At 35.8% G+C, this 24,873-nt stretch overlaps 4 protein-coding genes across 7 annotated transcripts; 3 read left to right on the top strand and 1 right to left on the bottom strand.

Moving 5' to 3' along the window:
- Positions 1-1,679: 1,679 nt before the first annotated feature.
- Positions 1,680-11,634, top strand: LOC124632804 (proton channel OtopLc-like). Of its 2 annotated transcripts, XM_047167772.1 has the most exons (11): positions 1,680-1,770; positions 2,973-3,080; positions 6,713-6,826; positions 7,542-7,659; positions 8,079-8,166; positions 8,441-8,649; positions 9,645-10,091; positions 10,314-10,526; positions 10,624-10,847; positions 10,942-11,140; positions 11,389-11,634. In XM_047167772.1, the coding sequence occupies exons 1-11, from the start codon at positions 1,739-1,741 to the stop codon at positions 11,572-11,574; spliced, it is 1,938 nt and encodes a 645-aa protein (XP_047023728.1). In that variant the 5' UTR covers positions 1,680-1,738; the 3' UTR covers positions 11,575-11,634. The 2 variants fall into 2 exon arrangements, with proteins under 2 accessions (XP_047023728.1, XP_047023729.1); XM_047167773.1 differs by lacking the exons at positions 1,680-1,770; positions 2,973-3,080 and adding an exon at positions 5,621-6,006.
- A 2,176-nt stretch (positions 11,635-13,810) lies between these two features.
- On the top strand, positions 13,811-15,153 carry LOC124632258 (RING-box protein 1A). The gene is made up of 5 exons (XM_047167021.1): positions 13,811-14,005; positions 14,087-14,114; positions 14,205-14,326; positions 14,402-14,487; positions 15,023-15,153. Exons 1-5 carry the CDS (start codon positions 13,913-13,915, stop codon positions 15,033-15,035), a joined length of 342 nt encoding a protein of 113 aa, XP_047022977.1. The 5' UTR covers positions 13,811-13,912; the 3' UTR covers positions 15,036-15,153.
- Positions 15,154-15,337: 184 nt separating this feature from the next.
- Positions 15,338-23,995, bottom strand: LOC124632256 (histone-lysine N-methyltransferase KMT5B). Of its 3 annotated transcripts, none has more exons than XM_047167016.1 (3): positions 23,933-23,995; positions 19,093-19,422; positions 15,338-18,754 (listed from the first exon to the last, which is right to left on the bottom strand). In XM_047167016.1, exons 1-3 carry the CDS (start codon positions 23,939-23,941, stop codon positions 16,976-16,978), a joined length of 2,118 nt encoding a protein of 705 aa, XP_047022972.1. In that variant the 5' UTR covers positions 23,942-23,995; the 3' UTR covers positions 15,338-16,975. The 3 variants fall into 3 exon arrangements, with proteins under 3 accessions (XP_047022972.1, XP_047022974.1, XP_047022975.1); XM_047167018.1 differs by lacking the exon at positions 23,933-23,995 and adding an exon at positions 19,739-19,961; XM_047167019.1 differs by lacking the exon at positions 23,933-23,995 and adding an exon at positions 19,565-19,640.
- LOC124632257 (S-phase kinase-associated protein 1) lies at positions 20,675-21,737 on the top strand. The gene is made up of 2 exons (XM_047167020.1): positions 20,675-20,835; positions 20,977-21,737. The coding sequence occupies exon 2, from the start codon at positions 20,977-20,979 to the stop codon at positions 21,463-21,465; it is 489 nt and encodes a 162-aa protein (XP_047022976.1). The 5' UTR covers positions 20,675-20,835; the 3' UTR covers positions 21,466-21,737.
- Positions 23,996-24,873: the final 878 nt, after the last annotated feature.

Here is a 24,873-nt window from a genome sequence, read left to right as displayed (position 1 = left end):
GCTTTTTGAGTCACCGTTAAAACATATACTCGTATAATCCATGTGAAAAGAATTAGGGATTGTTCACACCAAACGTATTGTCCGCCGCTGACTGTGAGTATACTCACTGTCTGCCCCAGTGTGAACGTCGACTCAATCTGCAGTACCCGTACTCACCAAGCCGACAATAAGCTATAGCGTACGATGCGCTACATGTGTGAACAAAAGAATAGGCTCGTGTAGGTTCACACTAGATGCGTACGCTGAGCGGCTGACTATTCTACACACAAAAGAGCTCAGTATTTGAACCCCCCAATCTTCATACATAACAGATGCTATGTCTTCCCAAGCGCATCTTCGTAAGTTTCTATCACTAAATTCTTCTGAATTCGCATTCCAAATACATTCTCTAGAATGTACTTCTGCAATAAACTTTTCGATGTCGAACATCGCGAGGTGTCACGTGTCACGTCTGTCCTCATTGAAGTTTGTTTCTCGAGTGTATTGCGGCCGAGGCGCGCGGCGGTGCGGGCGCGGCGGAGCGGCGCTATTCGGCAACTGCGTCCGCGTAGCCAATCCGCGTCCGCCGTGCATAGTCGCGTAGTAAAATAATCGGCCACTGAGAGTCAGCGACAACAGACGACGTAATAGCGTATAGTCGGTTCGGTGTGAACGACAATCCTTACTAATATTATAAATCGGAAAGTGAGTTTGTTTGTTTATTTGTTTGTTTGTTCCGCTTTCACGCCGTAACTACTGAACCGATTGCTTTGAAATTTTGCAGACGTAAAGTTAGAAGTCCGGATTAAATAATATGGTACTTTTTATCCCGAAAAAAATAGATATTCCCGAGGGAAAACAAAAATATTGTTTGCTTGATGGATGGATTGTAGATGGCGCTGTGTGTCGTTTAAAACAAGGTAATATATTGCAAACGAATATAAACATGTAAATTTAGAAGCTAAATGATACGATAATGAATCCCCGAAAATGAGGAATTCCCGAGGGATGATTTACAATTTGTTTAATCGTCTAAACTGTTTTTTTTTACATCTACTTATATATTGCAAACGAATATGAACATATAAATTTAGAAGCTAAATGATACGATAATGAATCCTCGAAAATGAGGAATTCCCGAGGGATGACGTACAATTTGTTTTATCGTCTTAACTGTTTTTTTTACATCTACTTATCCTGAAATAACTATAATTCAACGAATTACTAATTGGTATAAGTATTAGTTAAGTTATTTAGTTCTTGAGGTATGCGATAGATGGCGCTGGGTGTTTTTAAAACGTGGTAACGATGTGTTTTTAAAATACGTAAGAAGTGGAATGATAGCTTTTTAAAACGTGGTGACGTTGTTTTTTTTAAGATACGTAAGAAGTGCAATGATATCTCGCGCTTTAACCTGTAGCTCATCGTATCCAGCGTTACATCGCGCTTCTTAGATTTTTCCGTGGGAATGAGAAGTTTTCTTATAGTTGTGATTTATACCGCAATATAACCGAATTCCACGCGGGCGAAGCCGCGGGCGGAAAGCTAGTTTCAATATATATGGAAAAGCAATAAACTGCGTAACGCGCGCTCACAGTCAGCGGCCGACAATACGTTTGGTCTGAACGATGCCTTACCGTCATAGCGTCTGAAGCCTAACTTCGTGTCAAGATAAAAGTGCTATCTCAGATTGTAACAACGTTTTAGCCAAGTATTAGTCTTTGTGTTCGGTTGGGGAGAAACCATTTGTTGGTTTATCATGGACGACGTCATACAAGAAGATGTGGAATGGTATGTAAAGATACAATAATAAATATTTACTAATTCTGCTTGACATTATTTGGTCAATGTTTAACTATGGGTCTAGATAGTTTAAATACGTTTTTCGTGATAGATTTCTAAGAAAAAAATACATTCTTTCTATGGCTGTTAATACCTTATGAGAATATCAGTGCACATATTATATTTATTTAATGTTTAACCTTCTAGAACTGAATTATGTTTTCTGTAATTAAATATTAGTAAGGATTATGGATAGCGGAGAAAGAACATAGGCTACTGACTACCTCAGGGAACCGCCAAAACAAATTAAATAAGTAGTAAATAAAAAGCAACTAAAAATAGAATACTGGAAAAAACAACTGCAATTGAAGAACAGTTTATATACTCTTGATCTCCGCTGTATTGAAACAAATGACCCAGTTTCACCTCGTACGTCGGCAAGGATAAGAAAACGCACTGAAATTATCTCCACAAGTCTGAAACCAAGACCAGCTTTACGTGTTTACATTATAGCTAAATTTTACCACAGTTTAAAAAGCCAAATGTTTACATAAGGCTTACCAGTGTATATAAACATGACTATATTAAGACAAGCTGTAGTCGGTTAGCCTAGTATCTGTTGGGGTCATTTAATGAAAGTATTTCATATACGGTAGAATTTAAAAGAAAGCAATCTTTAATAAAAGTTTCTGCTAGCGGTTTCACCCGCGTCCGATGTAAAAAGTAGCCTTATGAACTCTCTTATGAACTCCTCTTATGTACTCCTCTTATGTACTCTTCTATGTACTCTTCTTGTGTACCTACTCCTCTTATGTACTCCTCTTATGTACGGCTCTCTGTACTCATCCTTTATACTCTCTTATGTACTTCTCTTACGTACTCTTTTATATACTCATCTTTTGTACTCTCTTATGAACTCTCTTATGTGTTCCTCCTATGTACTCCTCTTATGAACTCCTCTTATGTACTCCTCTTATGTACTTTCTTGTGTACTCTCTTATGTACTCCTTCTATTTACTCCTCTTTAAATGGGCTATTTAACACTAACATACTTACTTTTTTAATCATACGAGTAGTTCTTGAGTCCAGCGCGTTTGTGTAAACAAAGAAAATTTTCAGTGAGTTACCTAGAAAGGTCTTAGATGAACCTACTAACGGATATTTTTACAACAGGAATAGCAATAAATACCCACATTTTTACATGATCTTAGGACAAACGACCGACGAGATTCAAAGTCATGTTACGAGCATGGGAGCCATCACTACCATCCTCTGAGGCAGACGAGCACCGCGTTGGAACGAAAACTGCGACACAACAGGTTCGTATGCAATCGCAGTTATAATTAAACGCACAAACGCACAAAACAAACTGAAATTACATGTAAGTCTTGTTGCCATTTAATTGCACGGAGAACATCATCCTCCGAGCCTTTTTCCCAACTATTTTGGGATCGGCTTCCAGTCTAACCGGATGTAATGTGGAGAACAAAATCTGATTATTTTATGGAGGAGAAATATGATGACATTTTACTCATGGTCTTGTTTAAGTTGTTGTAGTGGGTTTCAGATGATGCGTTGCATCGTGCATAAAGTTACTACAAACCGTAGTATTTCTTATTTAATTTACAAAAATACATATATAGGACGGCTCTTTCTTCTGAGGTATCTTCTTCTACATGTAAATATTTAAGTTGTGTACAATTTCTTCATAAAGAAAGTTAAATTCATACATAATAATTAAACAGACATGGTGTCTTTTAGACATGTTTTAAAATAAAAATTATAAAACCAGCTACTAAGTAAATAAAAAAAACAGTTTGAAATCCGACATAAACAGAGATCATGAACAAAAAAGTCATGTAAGGTGCCTTTGAGATGGAGAACTAATTAATCGCTTCGAGATAAGCCGAGGGTAGCTGTGCACTGCATCTGCATATATACGGCCGGCTCGTTAGGAGGAACGTCTGAAAGTGACACCGCCGCCGCTAATTACCCATGAGGACAACATCTTACCGACTCTAACCGATGAATATTTAGCGGAGTATATTTTTATTTATTCGCTCGTCTATATTATATGTGTACTTACATATTTGTTTGCGTCTTCAAGTAAAGATCCCTTTATTTAGTCGGTCTGAAAACTTTTCTTTTGCGTGGTACTCAGTATAAAATAAAATATTTACAGCACAAATATATACCTGAAAATATGAAACTCACATGCTTTTTATCAATTTTAGCAAATACGACCACTACTGTGCAGTAAAATTTATAATCATCTGGTCTGAAAGCCTAACACTTTCTTTTAAAGATAGGATGCTGCAATTCAATCTACTGTTTCAAGTTCATAAATCCTTGCAACTTAAAAAAGGGACATTATCACTAATATAATATGTCACGATCTTTACCTACAGTTATTAGTTATCTCAAAGAAGTCGTGTCTCCCATTGCCACGTAGCACACTTGCTAATTACCGTTTGTCTTACTTATAACTTACTAATATGTACTCGTAGTATGTAAGTGTTCGTACTCGTTTGTACTTTTGCACCGCGTAGGTACGTGAAAATGTTCTTCAACCATCTTTGATTCAAATCTATCTTGCCATTTCTTTAAGCATAAATAATATATTAGGTATATTATATTAAATAACAACAGACTGAACTACATATGTTTCACTATAATAAAGAGAAACACGCACAGAAACAAATAAAAATGCTTTCTCTAGTCAAAATCCGATACCCTAGTAGAAAATACGTAGTACAACTAAAACACTTTTACAAATTAATCTATGACGTCACCTAAATCACTTTCTGATTCGTAACCAAAAGAAGTTTAGGCTGAATGAATCTTACTTCCTTAATATATTAGAGCTTTGTAATCTAACATGTAAAATGACGTCATAAGGTCTAGGATGATAATGAATCAAGCTGTTTGCTTAAACTGTATCCAGTGATGACGTCAGGCATGACAAAACAGATTAACGCTAGAAACATCTCGTTGACAACACCTAAATGAATGATTTCGCGGAAAAGATAACTATGACATTATGAGTAGTTTCACGTTACACAAATAAGGGCCAATAACCAGCCACAAGATGACCAAAGTATAGAAACGTGTTACCACGATCAGGAAATCACCCTTGTAATTGTCACGAAATACGAAAAATTACTTTGTCTGACTGAATATTTTCAGTTTCCCTATTGGGAAACAGATAAAATAATCATAATATCTACAGACTAGACAGCCACTGCCCTATAACTACCATAACTTATTCCTTTCACTAATAAAACCACAATAATTATGAAGAATGTTCCTTTGAGCTTTCCGGACGTAGTGGATTTCCTTTTTTCGTTCGCTCAATTTGGATTTAGGGTCCAATTTGAATGGTTTCCTTTACAATATAGGTATTATCTCTTTGCGTACCATTAAGCCCAGTTCCAATATCAGGCCTAAAGACGTATTCGACGGTCTGCAGTTCCCTGAAGACAATAACAGTTTACCAGTAACCCTATTTCAGTTTGAGCATTGATTGAGCCTCGTACAAAGGGTGCAATGTATAGATGCAGCAGAACTCATTGTTATGAACCGTGCCGATTGTTAGTAGCATCTGAATGTATTGATCGGTATGGTGTAGACACCTGTGGGAACTGCTGGGATATTACCTACTTGTAACCAGGTCAAAATACATAGCGTGTGCCATTTAAAATGAATTGAACAAAAAATTTGAAACATATCCTACCCAGGTAAATTCTATTGGTTATGGCCTCAGTGTGGTCCAGTGTGGCCTGAGACGCGCTGAACCATTATTTCATAATAGTAAGCAATTTACTGAAAATATGAGTCATTTCTTAGTTCTGTCTTACCGATCGGAAAATTCTTGACAAACAAAAAGTCTAACATTGAAAATAGCATAAATAGATATGTATTCCACAAAATAATGAAGTAGACCGAATTCATGCGTACAAGTTCAACCCTGTCACAGTAGGAAACTAATTACTAACACACGCTTGCGACATGTCGCTGCGTTTTGTATCATCCTGAGCAGTTCGTGATTTGCTCTGCGACGCACAACATCTACAATAGACAAAAACCGTGAAATATTCAATTTTAAACGTGAATTATACTTCAAAGCCGTTTTAAAGGAGGTTAAAAGGATTTGATGACGAAAAATAGAGAGAAATCTAATCAAAATGCATCGAGGGACTGGCGACGGAGGTCTGAGCCTCTCATCGCTGTGCCTGAAGATGAAAGGTGAGGCAGGGCGGCGAGGAGGTTCATTAAAACCCACTATTAGTAGATAAGCGCGCGCTCAAACAAAACAACTTCGTGTAACGTTAAATCGACACCGCTTTATGCAACAGTTTTAATATTATTATGTAAGGAATTTGTTTTGTATTTATTTTGTAGCGGCTCCGTGTAATTATGTAGTGAGCTGTTTTGTTTAGCGCGAATCCAATTCACGCCTGTTTATTTTGATAAATAATGGATAAGAATGATTATCCTCAGATTTTCTTATAAAAGGTTTTCTAGTAAATAACATCATCATAAATTAAAGCATTACCTGCATATATGTCCGTAAGATGCACATCCCATATAACGTTTTCTGATAGACATATACTGTCTTAAAGATAAAATTATGAGAAAAAGAGCAATCTGTAAACAGTGAAACGACTTACCTACAGAAAGTTTTTTTTTTAACACAATGTCCTGCTAAATAACAATATCATACATTTAATATAATAAAGCCGTAGAGTTTATTTGTTTGATGGTGCTAGTCTCAGGCACTGCTGGATTGATTAAAAATCTATTTCATTGTTATACAGCCCATTTAAAACACACCACAAGACTTCTGCTACTGATCATAATCTTTCCTTCCCAAGCTAAAGTTTACCAGTGCAGTTGGGTAATAAATAGTACCCACCAAAGAACTACAACGATATAGTTTGTGTCATTACAGAGAGCACCCACCGCACTCCCTTCCTCGCCTGAGCGTCGTGATGCCAGCCAGCTCCAACTCCAGCATGGAGCGCATTCCCAAACCCGCGCGGAGGAAACCGCTCTCACACGGCGAGTAAGTTCTGCTAACATTGCGCTAAGGGTGCTTACATAAAGAAACAGGTTTCCGGTACAGACAAACCTGTACGGGTAGGTACCGATCAGTGCAGGTATAAAGAAACAGGTAAGTTGAAACAGGTAAACAACCTGTTTCTTTATAAGTGAGTGAAAAGGATTGTATTGAAATATTATACCTGCACTGATCGGTACCTACCTGTACAGGTTTGTCTGTACCGGAAACCTGTTTCTTTATGTAAGCACCCTAATAGTGACTTGCCAAAGGGGAAAAAAGTTCTCCTAATATATGAGGATTGTGCATGACTCAGCAAAAGCTATACAGCAATTATGCTGACCATACACATCACTAATAAAAAAACATGATATTTACTGATGTAAACTAACCACTCTAGAGTCATTGGTAATTTTCGAAAGTTACTTTGCCGTGCACTAACCAGCAAAGGCATGCACTAATATTAATTATCTAATTTAATTAGCTTCCCAAATCCCTAAAATAGCGTCAAATTTAGAACAGTTTTGATATTAATTAGTTAATTTCGTACACTATTCAGTAAAGTCCGTAAATCCGGATAACCTGCGCTACAATAAAGGCGTTTCCCCGCTAAATATTCCTCAACGATTTTCATTAATTTTGTGGCGTCATATTAATTTTGACTAGCTTCGTGTTTTAGGTTATTACGAGCTAATTGATACAATATATCATATTGTTCCAGTGAATCGATGACCGTGGTCCTGTCAGCATTTTATGCTAAATTATTAATAGTATTAGGAATAGCGTTGCCTGTAACGAGCACCATACAAAATGAAGTTTATACTAATGTTACATCTGATGTGAGTATGTCACGTATTCATTATCTAGTTATGTTCGCAAAACCAACCTAATTTTGGGTTAATTTCAGTTAAATTGTAGGCAATTGATATATTTTTTATCCTACTATTTGCATAGGAGTAAATTAGAACTATCTATCTACTTAGTTGTGACTCGCAAGTTTTTTCCTTTAGGTACCCCTCAAGACAGACAATGAGCTATCCACTTATGAAAATATTTCGGAAATGGGGGCAATGACAGTAAACATAACTGTAGCGTACCTAACCTAATTCTAATTTATTTAAATACAAAAATAAGGAAACCTGTAAAATATAGATTTCTTGTGTAAAACATTGAGACCAGTTTTATCCTACGGAATTAGTGATAGTGTTTACCTACTAAAGACTCATCATAACTAAAGATTTGTGATTTCTTTTTTCAGCTATTCACAATGTATTTATACATAGTCAGTATGCTCTTCTTGGGATACACTTTTTATCATCTTCGAATAGCAAAAAGAGAGAAAGATGGTAAGTCTTATCAATCCTTATTTCAGATCTGTAACAACTATATATAGAAATATTTTTTAAACTAGCTTCCAACCGCGGCTTTACCCGCGTCCCCAGAGATTTACTTCCCGCACGTAGGTATCTAAATAAAAAGTTGCCTATATATTATTCTGATATATAAGCTATATTACTATAAAGTTTCATCGACATAAATATGAAGAGTAATTTTTGCATGAAAGAATAACAAAAAACATACATAGAATTAAAATTAAGCATACGTAATTTATGTTCACAGAAAACGTAAAGCGCACCCGCTACGGCAGTTTCTACCTTCACATGGGGGTGGCAGGGTTCGGAGTAGGATCCATCATCTACTCTTGCCTCCAGTTCGCTGGCTACTTCGATCTGTCAGGGGATTGTCAGCTCGCCATCGTGGCCATAAAGCCAGCTCTGAGGATACTGTACTTGGTTGCACAAACCGTCTTCATATTTTCTTATACTGATGTAAGTAAGCAGTCATTGAATCATATCCCCAATATACTACTGTTAGGAAATTATATGTCAGCTTTTCGATACTAGGTATCTACAAAAGTCTGAATTTGCCTGGAAATAATTTGATAACTACTTTTTAAGTACACAACAATACGGCAATTTAAGTATAAGGCAAGCATGAAAAAATAAATGTGGTCTCTATACTGAAAGTGAGAAGGTATACGAGTAGTTCATTATGCAGAAAATGCATTTTCTGCTAAGTCACATTTTACCCCTTTTTCAGAATTTTAAAATTAGATTTAGTTAAAGTTTAATTAAATTACGGCCCTGTTAACTGTGACCAGCTAGAAATAAAATCATCTACATCATCATAACCTTGACCGTGGAAGTATCTACCCGCCGGATCAACAGCTGCTAACTTAAGCCTCACGAAGTTTTCTATTGTGTGGTTTCCCAAATTTTGCTCACGCTAATAAGCAAACAATTTTTATTTCTTGCGTTATTTCCCGACTTCAAGAATTCGAAATCAAGCAAAATGCACTTATAATACGTTCATAAATGCTTTATGTTAGAGCATAGAAGTACAATACCTACATAATCTTATCATATTTTATTATTAAATGTATTTGCTGATCCAGTTTTATGAATACATATTATATTATTCCATATCATCATATTGCACACTATCATCTGCTTTAAACTTTTACCTAAGTACAGAAAGTATGTTAAGGACTGCAGCGGCAGTTTAAGTTTATCTTACAGTCTTCGTTAAACTAATCACTCGCTAATTGGTGCCCAACCGCATCGTGGCAGTTAACGGGAAATCTTCTTCCAAATCTCTGAATTAGAATTTTTTACTTATTTAGCGGATCTTTGCACATGAATACTTACATCCTAATATTGATTATGTAGGCTTACTTACTTGAAAGACTAATATATTTCCATATGTGTTATAAAATAATGATAAAAATGACGAATGTCAATTTACAAATGAATCTTTTTTCTAGATATTGGATCCCATGCGAGGGGTGGTGCTCGATAGATTCGGGCTCATGCATCTAATAGCAACAAACATATGTGAGTGGCTTAACGTCGTCGTTCAAGAGACAAGAGATGATATCATCGCAATGGCCTACGATCGTCCAGCATTTATCAGATATGCCAACGTCACTGGTCCACCGAAAATAATCATAACAAATCATGTGGACAATGCAACTTATTTATCAGAACAAAAGCCATCCACTAGCACCGAAGACAGTTTTTCAAATTTGACATTAAGCGTTTTCAACTTTACAACGAAGAATATCAACTGGACCTGCAATGTGTCCGACATGATCACTCCTCTCATTAGGAGCGTGAACCCTTATTTAAGGCCTTGTGGTGTTGAATACAGCCTTTTGTGCTCGATCATTATTTTCGTAATCTGGAACGATATCTGTACAGTTCCAGGATCGGTAAGTTTTCAGATTTTACTTAATGCACACTGAATCATTTCAATGAATTTGAATCTACCAAACCTTATTAACATAACTATTTACTTAGGTACTTAACATTTATTCAAGTTTACGTGTTTGATTTAGGTAAGTACTTCTAGCTCTCACATGTTCGATTGGTTCTGGAAACAAGAGTTGTAACATAAATTAGGTCACGGAATTAATTGAAGATTTCACTTCTAGAAACCGATGAAGGAAGTTGCGTCTATGGTGACTGCTAAAGACCGGCAGTGCTGTGCCCGAGCCAAGTCAAATAACCATTTCTCTGTAGATTGTGGAAGTGCACATAAGGGCCTGTTTATGGGTGTCGCAGTCCTGGCTGGAACTATTGTCAGCCTGATGCTCTTCAATGGATTGTTTCAAAAACAAGAACATATGAGCTTAGCTTTATTTCAGGTACGTACATTCCTACTAGAATCTAAATTTAAAAAGATCAATTCGTTCGTACCTATTTAAAACGTACAGAGAAATAAAAAGATTCCTTTCCCTACAGATAAACGTTTGGGAATCAATATTGTTCTTCATAATGACATTAGGATCGGGAGCCTGCATTCAAAGAATGAGGACATTGCCACTCAAGCGTGCAGTGTCAACATTGCCTTTAGAACACTCACTGCTGCTGGTTACTCAATGTGGAGTATACCTATATTACTTATTTCAAATAATTGGAGCTGGCTTCTTAATACATCAATACCCTGGAGAATCACAAGCAACCAGGTATCTAGAACAAAGACCTTACCTTTACCTTTCTATTGAAATCTATCTAATAAAACCGTCGACATTAACCAAAGATTATTGAACAATGTTCCAGGATCATAACGCCCCTATGTGCTGTTATTCAAAGTTCATGCCAAACGCTGCTAGTGCTGGACTCTTGGTACAGACGTTGTGCAGGCACGGGCCGACAACGACCGGGTCGGCAACTAGTTACATTCCTTCTAGTGGGGAACTTCGCTCTGTGGCTTATCAACAGAGTTAAAAATTCAAGAGCAGAATTTCATCCCTTACAGGTATGACAGGATTGTGAGTTTTTAAAAAATAAAACTAAGTCCACTTGTTGATATTATAAAGCTAAAAGCTAAGTTTGTTTGAGTCCGATTTGAAAATTCTAACAGTCTTAGTTAGCTCATGTATATTCATTAAATAATTTTCACAAATCAAATCAGTTAAATTGTTTCGGAGCCTTTACCCTAAACAATTAAAAGAAATACAGGTACCTACATAAGTAAATATACTTATTTTTTTGTTTTATCTACAGATGGAATTCTATGGAGTTTGGGCATGGACTCTGATAACACACGTGTCAGTACCGATCCTTGTGTGCTACCGATTTCAAGCAACCGTGTGTTTCTATGAAATCTGGAAAAACTCTTACAAACGAACGAGAGAAGCCAACAATATTGATCCAGATGAGTTAGAATTAAAAAACCATCACAGTGCTTAATGTTAGAATTATACTTTACAAAGAAAAAATGACTGAAATATATAAAACGAAGTTTTTGTATTGAATTGTTTATTGCTGTATGCCTTTCGCTTAATGATATGAATGGTGGCCCATTCTCACAAAATTTTTAGCTACGAAGTTTCTCTTCCGACACACGAGTTCGTCGTGCTTAATCAATAAATCCAGGCTTCATAATAGAAAGTTTAAAAAATGAATACCACTTTGGGAATTGCTTCTAGAAGAAAAGATATAGCACTCCTTTCCACCAAAGTTAGCTCATATCATAACTTTTCTTAGAGTTATGGTGTCCAGGCCGATTGTCGGCCATGGCCACTGTTCTTTTTTGAAGAAATTAGATTTCACGTTTATTTACGCAAAAGCTCCCTGCTTATCCTCCCAGTCTCATAGCCCGATAGGATGACAGTAAGACCCGCAATCACGGCAATCAAGCGCAGGACTGTCATTTACGTTGAACTCATTGATAACGACAGGACTGTTGTAGTTGTTACCGTAAGATTACAAACATCGTTAGATTACAATCTATCTCGAGAGATTGCAAACTGTCGAATTATTGTGAACCGTAACATCTGATTGCAATTTAACGCATTATTTTTCGCTATATTATAATCTATCGATGAGAAATTGTCAAATTGTCAACTGTCCGAAAGCTCTCTCTGATTGGTCAGTCTTTTTGTAAGATCGACCAATCACGACCAGCCGTTCTGTTCCCATGGAGTTCCCGTAGAGTTAGGAATGAAATAGAGGTGTCAGTTAAATAAAATAAATGCTCTTCAAAAATTCTTCAAGTATTAAATTTATATAAAAATAACTCTTATAAAAATACAGTTAGGTATTTTGTCTTCAAATACAAACTAATATTTAAAAATAAAATAAAAGGGGTGCTAATTAAACAGGCTTCTTTTTAATATCATTATTCGCCCCCAAAAATGTATGTTGCCTTCTAAATTACTAAGTCAGCCACAATTAATAAAGCGTCGAGCATCTAAATAATACTATCTTAGCCACGAGTTATCTTCCACTCTAAATACAACTCAGCATGGTGGTTATTTTTTTGCATCTAAATTTGTAGCATGCATTCTAACAGTAAACTTCTTAAATACTATTAAATGACATCATAAAAATATTTATTTACCTTCTAATTTTTTTACTCGTACCTACTGAGTTTTTTGTTTAAAATATAACACATCCCATATTAATTGACCCAGCATGGAAGTAAGCATGCAACATGCAGCAAGCATAACTTCTGTCACGGCTCCGGCGCTGCGGGGCTCCGGCGGTCCCATGCGAGCTTATCGTCGCAGATGGTTTTCACGCTCACCACCGCAGCTTCGGCTTGCTGGCCGGCTCCGCCGGCCAGCCTCAGCCGCGGCGGCGAGCGCTGAAACTACCTGCGCCTCAGCTCGCAGGCCGCCTCGCCCCTCCGCGCCTACGCGGTTTTGAATTGCACTCTAGGGGTAGGGCAGACAAGACTACGTGGAGTCGGTTTTGCAGCGATTCGTTTTCGTCACTAACTTCAATTTTTAATACAATTTTTAATTGTGTGTAATTTGAGTCTTAAAAATTAAGTACAATTTTTGATTTTATAAAAAATTAAACCGTCACTTATTTTTGCACGTCAAAGAGCTAGCAAAGAACATTGTCTTTTTTGACGTTCTACCAATCAGCGCGCAAGATGCATTCCGTTCTACGCCAGTTGACAATTTGACCGCTCTACATCGCTCTCGATCTTACAAAATGACTGACCAATCAGGGAGAGCTTTCGGACAGTTGACAATTTGACAATTTCTCATCGATAGATTATAATATAGCGAAAAATAATGCGTTAAATTGCAATCAGATGTTACGGTTCACAATAATTCGACAGTTTACAATCTCTCGAGATAGATTGTAATCTAACGATGTTTGTAATCTTACGGTGACATAGTCATTATCTATCTTTCGTGGTTCATCAGACTTTTTGAAGGACAGTTAAATCTGACCAATTTTTTTCTTCTATTTTTCTCCAAAAAAGAATCAGTCACCGATTTCGGAACGTGAGCGGGCAGCCTAAGCTTAGAAAAGATAAAGAAATACGTGGGTTTCTCGACTTTGCCCACGGAAAATGTTAAAATAAGAGAGATAATAAAATGTTATACTGAAAATAGGTTGTATACTAGAAAGCCAAATACCCAAACACATTCCTATTTCCCATTACACCTCTAAAAAATGGCAACACATAACCTCGGACGAAACGGTCTGTCATACATACATACCTGTCAAATTTGTGTACAATAATTTCCTCATTTTAGATTTGAAAAATAAGGTATTTCTAAAAAATATGGCTTCTGTAATGGATGTAGATGAAGAGGAAGTCGAAATGGCTTCCTCCAGTAGTGGTAAAGGTGATAAAAAGAGGTTTGAGGTCAAAAAGGTACATTTACGCTAACTCATCATAACTGTACGTTGCATTTTCTTTGTTGATTGTTTCTAATCGATTTTATTTACATTTCAGTGGAATGCTGTCGCTTTATGGGCTTGGGGTAAGAACTAGTTTAATAGATTGAACCACTGATCGATTGTTTAAATCCAATAAGATATAAAAGATAATCAATATTGTATTTTTGTTATAGATATTGTGGTCGACAACTGTGCGATTTGCCGCAACCATATAATGGATCTCTGCATAGAATGTCAAGCTAATCAGGCATCAGCTACTAGTGAAGAGTGCACAGTTGCTTGGGGTGTTTGTAATGTAAGGATTGTCTTTTAAAATCAAAATTGCTTGATTTCCACTTGGTTTTATTAATGTTTGTATTTTTAATTCCAGCATGCTTTTCACTTCCACTGCATCTCACGCTGGCTCAAAACAAGGCAGGTGTGCCCTCTCGACAACAGAGAATGGGAATTCCAGAAGTAAGTCCAAGTTTTGCTTATTCATGCTAGCTTTTGCTGTGGATACCTACCACTTAACATACCTTAAATGCCTTAACCTTCATATATGGTCTATCAAACTAAAGGTTTTTTTCAAGAGTAACCAGCAGATCCAGAAATAAAATGTGCAACAATGAAAAAAGTCCTACTTTATAATATGTTCAGGGCAATTATGTCCCAATCTGGTATGGGAGGAAACAGCCTCTTTAAAATATGTTCTTTACTCAGCAAGAGAAATAATATTATGAGCTTATACAAAATCTACACGTCCACATAACACCGTTCAATTCGGTGTGTCAAGATGGCAAAAAAGGCCTGACCATTACAAAAATATTCTATGGACACGTGATATCCAACCAACCTGTAGCTGAGCCATATCTCTCCAATTGCTTGCAATGTTGTCTGCCACAAAAATGTAGCCTGTCTAGACGTGCCCTTATGAAAAAAAAGGGAACCCTGCAATAATGATTACTGTCAATGCTTTTGTGCTGTGTTCTAAATGATGTTCTTGTTTCAGGTATGGACACTAAAGTAAAAAGCCGTTACCCATTCCCCACACCATAAGGAGTTACAGCAAATATACTGAGAATGGGCATACCAATGTCAATATTGCATTAAGTTGATAATAAACAAACTCAAAGTACTAAATTTTTCGTTATTAATTACGCGAATATTTGTAAATTGTGATTATGGATCTCTTGTAATGAAAATAAAAAACCCATAAAAATAGAATCCTGTCTTCCATGAAATATTTATTTTTTAGGGAGATGGATGATGGATTATTTACTTCAAGTAGGGTACATAGACTTATGCTAGAAATTGAAACAAAATATTAGAAAGAAACTTGAGGCAATTTATTGTGATATTTAATGAAATGAAAAATATTTCATATTTGTCAACAATATGCAACTTGCTTTTGTCTAAATTACAGATTTCTTACATACACTATTCCAATGAGGAATATCACAATAGCTAGCAATAAAACCAGCAATTCACAAACAACTGCAGTTACTGAACCAGCCACATGGTTAAGGTGTGTGCATCAATTTTCTAAACAGCCAATACTTTTTAACTAAAGTACACAAATTATTCTACAATTTGTAAGAATGACCACTCTTAGAGGTAGGTACATATGACAGTGTCTGGTCTTGTTGAGATTTAAAGAAATACTACTACTATTCAGCCTGATGATGATGGGATCTAAAACAATGAATCTTGAAGCATAAGCACAATTTAGTAGTAATGAGCTCGTTACTTACATATCATGGTTTGAATTGAAATAGTTATTCAGTCTGACATGTTTACACAACTAGACCTGACAAAATAAATATTTGATAGCTTTATAATTCATATTATGTTGTTTTTATTCATGATCTTATTCAGTTCCTGCTCATCTGTACCTTCGTAAAGTTGTATCGTACCCACACTCTAAAGTTGTCGCAATTTTAATGTATTTCAAATACTTCAACATTTTAATTATGTTACTGTTATATACAAACTATGTCCCTACATTCAACTGCTGAACAGCTTTTTACAAGCATAATACTTGTCGAGGCTATACTTCATTCCCATAACTACATTAAAAATCAACATGAAACTGTACATATTAACAATATTCACATGTTTCTGTGAAAATTTCAGAACCAAATTATATTCAGAGTCATCTTAAAAATTCAGCTCAATTTAATTCATTCCTATTTTTTTCTGGATACAACTGTTTTTCATATACCTAAACAATCTCCTGACTTACTAACTTTGGAAATGATTTAAACTTGTCTCAAGACTACACCCTTGTTCAAATTGATGATTTATGACTACATATTACTAATAATAATTATTACTCTTTAAATAGAGAATTTATTTCACTATGCTCATCAAAATATCCATACCATATTCAATATACACATTTCATTAAGACATTGATACAAGAACAAATAAATTATACAATGCAATGAGATCTACCTGCAGCAAGTCAACAATGTCAATATATAAATTAAAATGGTAAGAATCATACCCAATTACAAAAAGAACTCTTTAAATTTTTTTTCTTACCAAATGGCAGTTATCCACTAGGACTTATTTCACCCTCTTCAAATAAGTCGTATCTGGCCATAAACAAAATACAAGGCTTTTGTACATAATTATTATATCAACACATTAACATTAGTTTATAACAGACACTAAGTTTAGTTAGACCAACTTATTTGACGATCGTGAAAATACCTGACAAAAATGGGTTATCATGCACTGAATTTGCACTAATGAAATCAATAAAAACTTTCTAATTTCTGTTTTAATAAATATTTTATGGAATCATCAAATTAAAATCTGATGCATATCACACATTACTCAAATGTCAGAACTTCACGTCACCAAAATAAATACTAGTTAAAATAATCCTAATCAGTGTCAATTAAACAAATAATTGAATAATAACGGTGGAAAAATAACCATAAGGTAGTTGCGGCTGTCAGTCTGCTGAAATAGCAGTTGGCAAATCGATAGTACGACTCTCATTGCCAAATATTAATCTTAAGCGTTTCATTGGAGGCAGAGGACGGATGGGGCTGTGCTTGCGGTGGCGTTCCTTAGACCTGCGTCGCTTCTTCAAACGTCGCGCTGTCTCGGGGTCAACGCCCTCTAATCGTAATACTTCATACTCGGTTGCCTCTGTTGTAGTACCACAATCCATGACTTCCTCTACAACAGGGCTTCTTTTCACCCTCAATGTTAGTTTCAATCCTCGCCGTGGAGGGGTACATGGGCATTCACTACTTTTATTAGAATTATCTGCCAACCATGGTGGTCCTGAATCTGTTTCTTTTTTACTAGGCTCCTCAGTTCTATTTGTAACTTCTATTTTTGGAATTTTGTTGGTTTTGTTATCCTTACATTCACTTGGGTTTACATTTTCTCTAAAATCATATATCTCACTTTTCACACAAGCATTGTCATTAACACTTTTGTTTTCAACCATTTGTTCTTGTACATTGGAATTAATCATGGAAGTTTCAACCTTTTCTACTGTATTAGTAATATTCAATTCTGTTCTTTGCAATAGAGATTCTTTTGTATCACAATCATTGTCCGTTTTTTCTAAGTGTGTGTTTGTCATTTCAATAGAATCAATATTCTCTTTTTGACTTTCAGTTGTAGGTTCAGTTTTAATATTGATTTTGTTTGCTTCTAATACGTTCAACTCTGTTTCCTCTTTTGGTGTGGTAAGGTTTCTGTCAATTTTAACCTCTGTACCTTGCTTTGTAGTACTTTTAGGTTTAGGACAAGTAGACTGTGAGCAGGTATCAAGTAAGCGTTTGTGACTTCTTAAAACTATGCCTGTATGAGAGTCGCGACTACTCCGTGAGCTAGTGGTGCTGCAGCAGCGTGATGGTGGTGCTCGGCGTTTGACGTTAGCCGCGGACGACAGCGTCATGCCATTTGTTGCTCTATTGCTGTCTGTCCGCCGTCGTAATCTTTCACCACGACTGGAGGCTGAAGATTCTCTACTCCCCTGTGCCTCTTTACTAACTGTGCCATCAATAACATCTGCGATACACCCTTGTGCTATTAACATTTCAGCATCATATTTCGTTAATCCTTTTTGTTTCATTTCCTTCATGCTTAAGGGCGAAACAATGTCGGAATTTTGCCTACTAGATATTCGAGACTTTTCAGGGTTTTTGCCATTCACATTTTTTTGTGACTGTTTAGCTTTTGTTCTATTTATTCTATTATCTGTTTCTCTAAATCTGTATCTAGTTGCTTGCTCGTCAGTGTGTGCATTTTGTACAGAAAATGCACCTTTACCTCGTCTTTCACAAGTCTCACACTCACAGTAACAGTTACCATTTCCAAAAAAATCCTCTCCATAAAAACAAGTAATCTCTTCTCCAACTTCAATATCTCTCAACACACGCACAAAAGCCTTGCCACGATCAGTCGCTTCAAATGTACAAGTAGGTCTACAGTCATGATTAATGTATGCTGCAGGACCAAGCCATAACTGGGCACAATTTTTCCTGCAGCTGTACATCACAGAGAAATCATTCTTTCCTGGATGAAGTAATTGCTTCTCCTCTTCTTCAGTCATTTCAGCAATACAGCCAACAAGAAAATCTATCCTCTCATGTTTAAAAAATTTTTTGGTTGTTGAAATCTTGGCTCCTACTCGACCTTCCAAAGAATACCTATAACAAGGTTCAATAACAAACCCTGCTTTTTTATCAAACACTCGCAAATATCGATAAATCTGAAATAAGAAAATTTACTTATTAAAATATGAAACTCTAAAGCAACAATGAAATCATCAATTATAATGTTTGATTGTAAAGGGTTTATAAGTAGAGAATATAGTATAACAACTCAGAGAAGTATATTGTAATGTGTGATAGAGTTTGTAGATAGAAACACAAAAACCATGGACTTTATAGCTTTACATACTGTCACCAGCGGCAGTATCAGTAATGTTTGTAGCTAATGGATGTTAGACTTTATGTCACAAAGAGGTCAGTATATTTATATCACAAGTAATCACAACAATAACTAAGCATATCATTATTAAGAAGGATGCTTAAATAATATACTAACATGTTCTCTTAGTTTGCTCTGCTGGTGTTTATTTTTACTAAAATGTCTTGGCATCCATTCACCATTTGCCAGTCTTGTGTATGCTTTGTTGTAATCCTGTGTTTGGATAAATTCTTTAATAATACTTTTCAGCTCTTCTTTATTTGTTTTTAGTGGTCTATATCGAATATTCATTTTGTGTGTATTGATGCCAAGGTATGGATCCACTATAAGTGCTGTAGCCAAATCATCGTACTCTGACAGCTCACGGGGAGTCATTCCCATTGGTTGCATCTTGTGAAGCACTTGCCTCCCTGGGTACGTCGCTGATCCAACAACCATCCTGAATACCTGAATAACAAAGGACGCGAAAGCTGTAGAAACAATTTTTTCATGTCAAGGAAAACGGTAGGAATCTAAATTGTTTTAAAACATATAACTTCAATTGTAACACTAGCATTCTCATCGGCAGATGTAAGTATTATGTTATTACCCATACAATCTCTCAATTTCTAAATTATAAAAGGACAAACATGGCGGCTGAACACGAAAACCAAAACCCGACACGTCAAAATGTTGACACTGTTTTTTATTCTTTGGAATTACTTAAATAATAAACGAATAGTTCATGATGCAGAACAACTACTTAGCTATTATTATCACTTACTTAAATCATTGAACGTAGGTAAAATTCATGATTATTTTAAATAACAACTTCACTATCTAGAAGCACTTTCAGACGCTAACCGCTAGGTTATTTACATATATCATACATAACTAAGTGTTTAATTTTAAATTCTAATAAATTACTTCATAATTATTTAACAGGAATCAAAACTAAAGCAAACTGATCATATTCAAATTAATCTCCAAGGAAAGCTGAAAAACAACCATGTTTTCGTGCACTCCATTCATTAGTTAGTAGTGTTGTACACTCATTCAAATGCGGAACGAATACGACAGTCGATTCTATGATGATAAACACTTTGGACATATTATTTCAGAACAAATCGACTAGATTTATAATTTTGGGTACATCTCTATTAATATTAATTCTACTTAATAGTTCTTTAAAATTATCTAAACCCGTTCCTCGATTTCTATCGTTTTTTTTTTCAGTAGTACGCTAATATTGTTTGTATATGTACACAATATATATACAAACTTGTATATTTGTAGATAGTATTTTCAACATAATGTTTCAGATAAGCCCACCAATGAGAGTTGATTCTAGATTGCTAGATCAGTCTGATATGTTTCCAGCCTAAGACCAGCGTAAAAATATATTTGAAACGAACATTGTATTTATAGTATGAAATAAATATCTTGTAATATACTTATGGAGTGTTATTCAATTACATATTATCCCAGTCAAAATAAATTCATTAAACCATAGTCATACCATTAATTAAAACATATTCATTAAACCATATTAATATAAACCATTTCAGTAAATCGCAAATACTTGTAAGATGCTTCTAATTTGCATATAAAATGCAATGACCATTTCTCGCTTTTTTTTACATGACATTACCATGTCGGTATTAGGCGATAATGTTAGCTACACTCTACCTATTTTTCTCATCTCGATTTGTCTACTACTCTAGCAAATGTCAGTCAAATCAAATGACGTAAATTGAATGAGATAGCATTCGTTCAACCTGTCCTTTGTATTTTTCAGTTTTGGATAAATCTTGTGATCCTCGCATAATAAATTGATTGTCCAGTGTATTCTTGCATTTGTGTTCTATATTAAGTTCCAAGGTATGACGCTTATTAATTCCTGAATCACATTGTTTGAAATCCGTTGAGACACTATTTATAAAATACCTGGGAACATTGTAAAATGGCGTCCCATTTTTGGCTACCTTGTGTTTATTTTTTTTCATTTTGGTCTTGTTTTAGATGCCTAACATAAAACTACAGTCTTCGGACAGCGAAATCTTTACTGTTGATGTAGAGATTGCAAAATGCTCAGTTACAATCAAGACAATGTTGGAAGATTTAGGAATGGAAGATGATGAAGAGGAGGTAGTTCCATTGCCCAACGTGAATTCTGCCATTCTAAAGAAAGTGATTCAATGGGCTACGTATCACAAAGATGACCCTCCATTGCCAGAAGACGACGAAAATAAAGAAAAACGTACAGATGATATCTCTTCATGGGATGCAGACTTCTTAAAAGTTGATCAGGGCACTCTATTTGAACTAATTTTAGCTGCCAACTATTTAGACATAAAAGGTTTACTGGACGTCACTTGCAAAACTGTAGCCAATATGATTAAGGGTAAGACTCCAGAAGAAATTCGCAAGACATTCAATATTAAAAATGACTTTACTGCAGCCGAAGAAGACCAAGTTCGTAAGGAGAATGAATGGTGCGAGGAGAAGTAACTTGAACGCCTTAGTATTATTATTTAACTGGTTAGATCTAATTGGTATCTAAAATATGTTGTAATTATTGTAAGTTTATCGCTATTTAATTTTTGTCTTGTGTTTATGAAGGGTATAAGTTAATATCTTAATAAAAAGGGACTAATATTAAAATTTATTAAATAACCCATATGCATAACACATAATTACCTAATTTTTAGAAAGTCTTCTTGTGTCACCTACAGCAACATGCTATTTGTATAATAGAATAAACTTCTTGCAATCCTCTGTAATTTCAATTTATTTAATTACTTATCCTCCGAATAATATTATTGCTGCTTTGTGTGTGTGATAAAAATATGTTGCGGCCAATTGGCTAAATAAGCCATTCAATCAAACAGCTGAACCAGGGCTGTCCAAACCTATATGAGGCAGTTCTAAATCATCAATAAAAAAATATTAGGCTGCCCCTGGCCTAGAATCGCGCCCGGGGGCCGGATTCTTCTAATTTTACTTAAGCGACATACGATTCACATTCGACTGAGATCCAATCCCGACTCAATTACGATTGAAGCGAATGTGGCATTCCGCTATTATTTCTTTGAAATAAACGTTTTTATCCTTTTCTGTCATTCAATAATGAATCATTTTGTCTGCAAATGATTTACGATTGCAAATATTGCAATATGATTGTAGAGAAAACTACCGTATTCTCCTAAGTTAATAATGTCAAAATCGAATAGAAATCGAGTCGTAATATGATCGCAATAGCAGTTTTAACCATATCGGGCATTCTGCTACTAATAAAAGACCAATCGTATTCGATTGACATTTGATTGGTGTGCGATTGGTCTGCTATTTTGGTAATTTTGGTCTATACGGTAGTTTGCTGTACAATCATTTTGCAATCGTAAATCATTTGCAGACAAAATGATTCATTATTGAATGACAGAAAAGGATAAAAACGTTTAGTTCAAAGAAAAAATAGCGGAATGCCACATACGCTTCAATCAATCGTAATCGAGTCGGGATCGGATCTCAGTCGAATCGAGTCGAACGTCAATCGAATGTTGCTTAAGTAAAATTAGGAGAATCGGGCCCCTGACCAATCGAATGTCGTTGGAATACGATTGGTCTTATATTACTAGCAGTAGAATGCCCGATATGGTTAAAACTGGTGTTGCGATTCAATTTCTATTCGATTTTACATTATTAACTTAGGAGAATCGGGACCCTGGACTATAATATCTGAATTCACCAACCCGCATTGAGCAAGCGTGGTGATAAACGCTCATTCCCCCTCTGTGTGAGGCCTGGGGCCCGATTCTCCTAATTTTACTTAAGCGACCTTCGATTGACGTTCGACTCGATTCGACTGAGATCCAATCCCGACTCGATTACTATTGAAGCGTATGTGGCATTCCGCTATTTTTTCTTTGAAATAAACGTTTTTATTCTTTTCTGTCATTCAATAATGAATCATTTTGTCTGCAAATGTTTTACGATTGCAAAATGATTGCACGGCAAACTACCGTATAGACCAAAATTACCAAAATAGCATACCAATCGCACACCAATCAAATGTCTATCGAATACGATTGGTCTTTTATTAGTAGCAGAATGCCCGATATGGTTAAAACTGCTATTACGATCGTATTGCGATTCGATTACTATTCGATTTTGACATTATTAACTTAGGAGAATCGGGCCCCTGCCTGTGCCTAGCAGTGAGACGATTAAGCTGTTATGAACGTCGAACTAATTAGTTGGCTAAGCATCATCTAGCCAGTTACATAGTTTTCAACGTTACATTCAACAAGTCGGCTTAACAACGCAACTTAGACGTGAGATTGAATGGCTTTAATCAAAGAGCTAGCTGTTTCATTATTATCTACGATGCAACCCATTGGTGTTACCGGTATAAAGAGAATTGTTTATGTAGGTACTGAAATAATTAAAAAAATCATCAACGATAGGTAGATAGGTTCTATTCTATAATCTCATCTAAAATATTCTTACTGAAATTACAAGAGTTCTAGAAGCGTAAAAAATATTATTAGATATGTATGGTTTACAGAAGTCCGTTTCTAAGCTATGCTCCGAAATGAGTCCTCGATGCTTGTAAACCGGTCGGACGCAAAATAATTGTCAACACAGCTAAGGATTGGGCTGTTAAATCGTCCAAGATAAGATCCGCACGATGCAGCTCCAAAGAGGACTCCCATAACGAAACCAAAACCAACTAATAATATTAATATTGCTCGACACTTGTCTTGGGTCATAAAAATCTCTTTACATATACAAACGAAGTCGTATACAGACCTGGAACAAAGATATGGAATGGTAGAATACCAGCTAGTACAGGTACTTGCCACAAAAACTATAAAACGGTTTAACTGACGTCCAATCATCAATAAAATAGAATGCCGAAAGAAGATTGGTGCAGAATTTTATGTAAGTAGGAATAGGAATCATAAACCTGACCAACCTGCAACATCTGGTGTTGTCACACAGCAGTTTGTCAGTTTCATCCAATAGTCTTGCCAGTTGTTGTTGTGCTAGTGTAATAACTGGGCATTTCTTATGAAGTATATTCGCAATTTCACCTTCCGGGTCTAAATCACAGCTACATCCAGGCGAATCAATATTACTGTCTATTCTACCATCACTGCGAATATCACTCCTTGGTGAACCATCTGTCGCCTCGAAATTTGCGTTTTCAACTGGGCCGATATCATTTTCATGTGATCTTCTATTCTTCTTGAATGTTTTTCTGGAGTATCGATAGATATTTTGTACTTGATAATCGTCTGATGACATTAGATAAAAATAAGTTTTAATTTATAAAGTCTATTGAGGTTGGTGTTTGGTTAGTTTTCTCCATGTTCTTAGTTCATGTCATAGACTTTTACCCTTTCTTTTCTATTCTTCGAAAAAAGGCATAAAATATGTTAACTATGGTATATATGAAACCTAATAGACATACATGTGTTGTTGGGGAGTTTGTTGCTCCACTTCTTCTTCCCAGCAAAAACTCATAGGAAGTGGCGAAGGGTGGGCGTTTTGCGGGCTGTCTTTTGTTTTTGACGTTCGAAAACTGCCGGTTAATCAGCCTAATTTGAATAAACGTTTTTGAGTTTGAGTATACGGTATAGTAGCGCAGTATACATATAATATTGTTTTTGAGGGTACCTATTTTAAACACGGTAGTCAGTAGTGGGATAATATCGTACAATTAAAATAGATATAACTCAGTGATGTGTAAGTAAATGAAAAATGCAAAGGCAAGGGTGCGAATCGGGGGCGAATCCAGCCCCTAAAGGGTATTGGGCACATCCAAGGGCGGATCCACCGTTGTGGGCACGATGGGCATGCCCACAACCTTATTACCTAGACTTGTGACATCACACTTTTACGTTTTTTTTAAAT

This window comes from Helicoverpa zea, chromosome 8, assembly GCF_022581195.2.
Source record: "Helicoverpa zea isolate HzStark_Cry1AcR chromosome 8, ilHelZeax1.1, whole genome shotgun sequence".
Taxonomy (NCBI): domain Eukaryota; kingdom Metazoa; phylum Arthropoda; class Insecta; order Lepidoptera; family Noctuidae; genus Helicoverpa; species Helicoverpa zea.
Note: the sequence above shows the minus strand (reverse complement) of the source record. Positions and strands in the feature narration are given on the sequence as shown.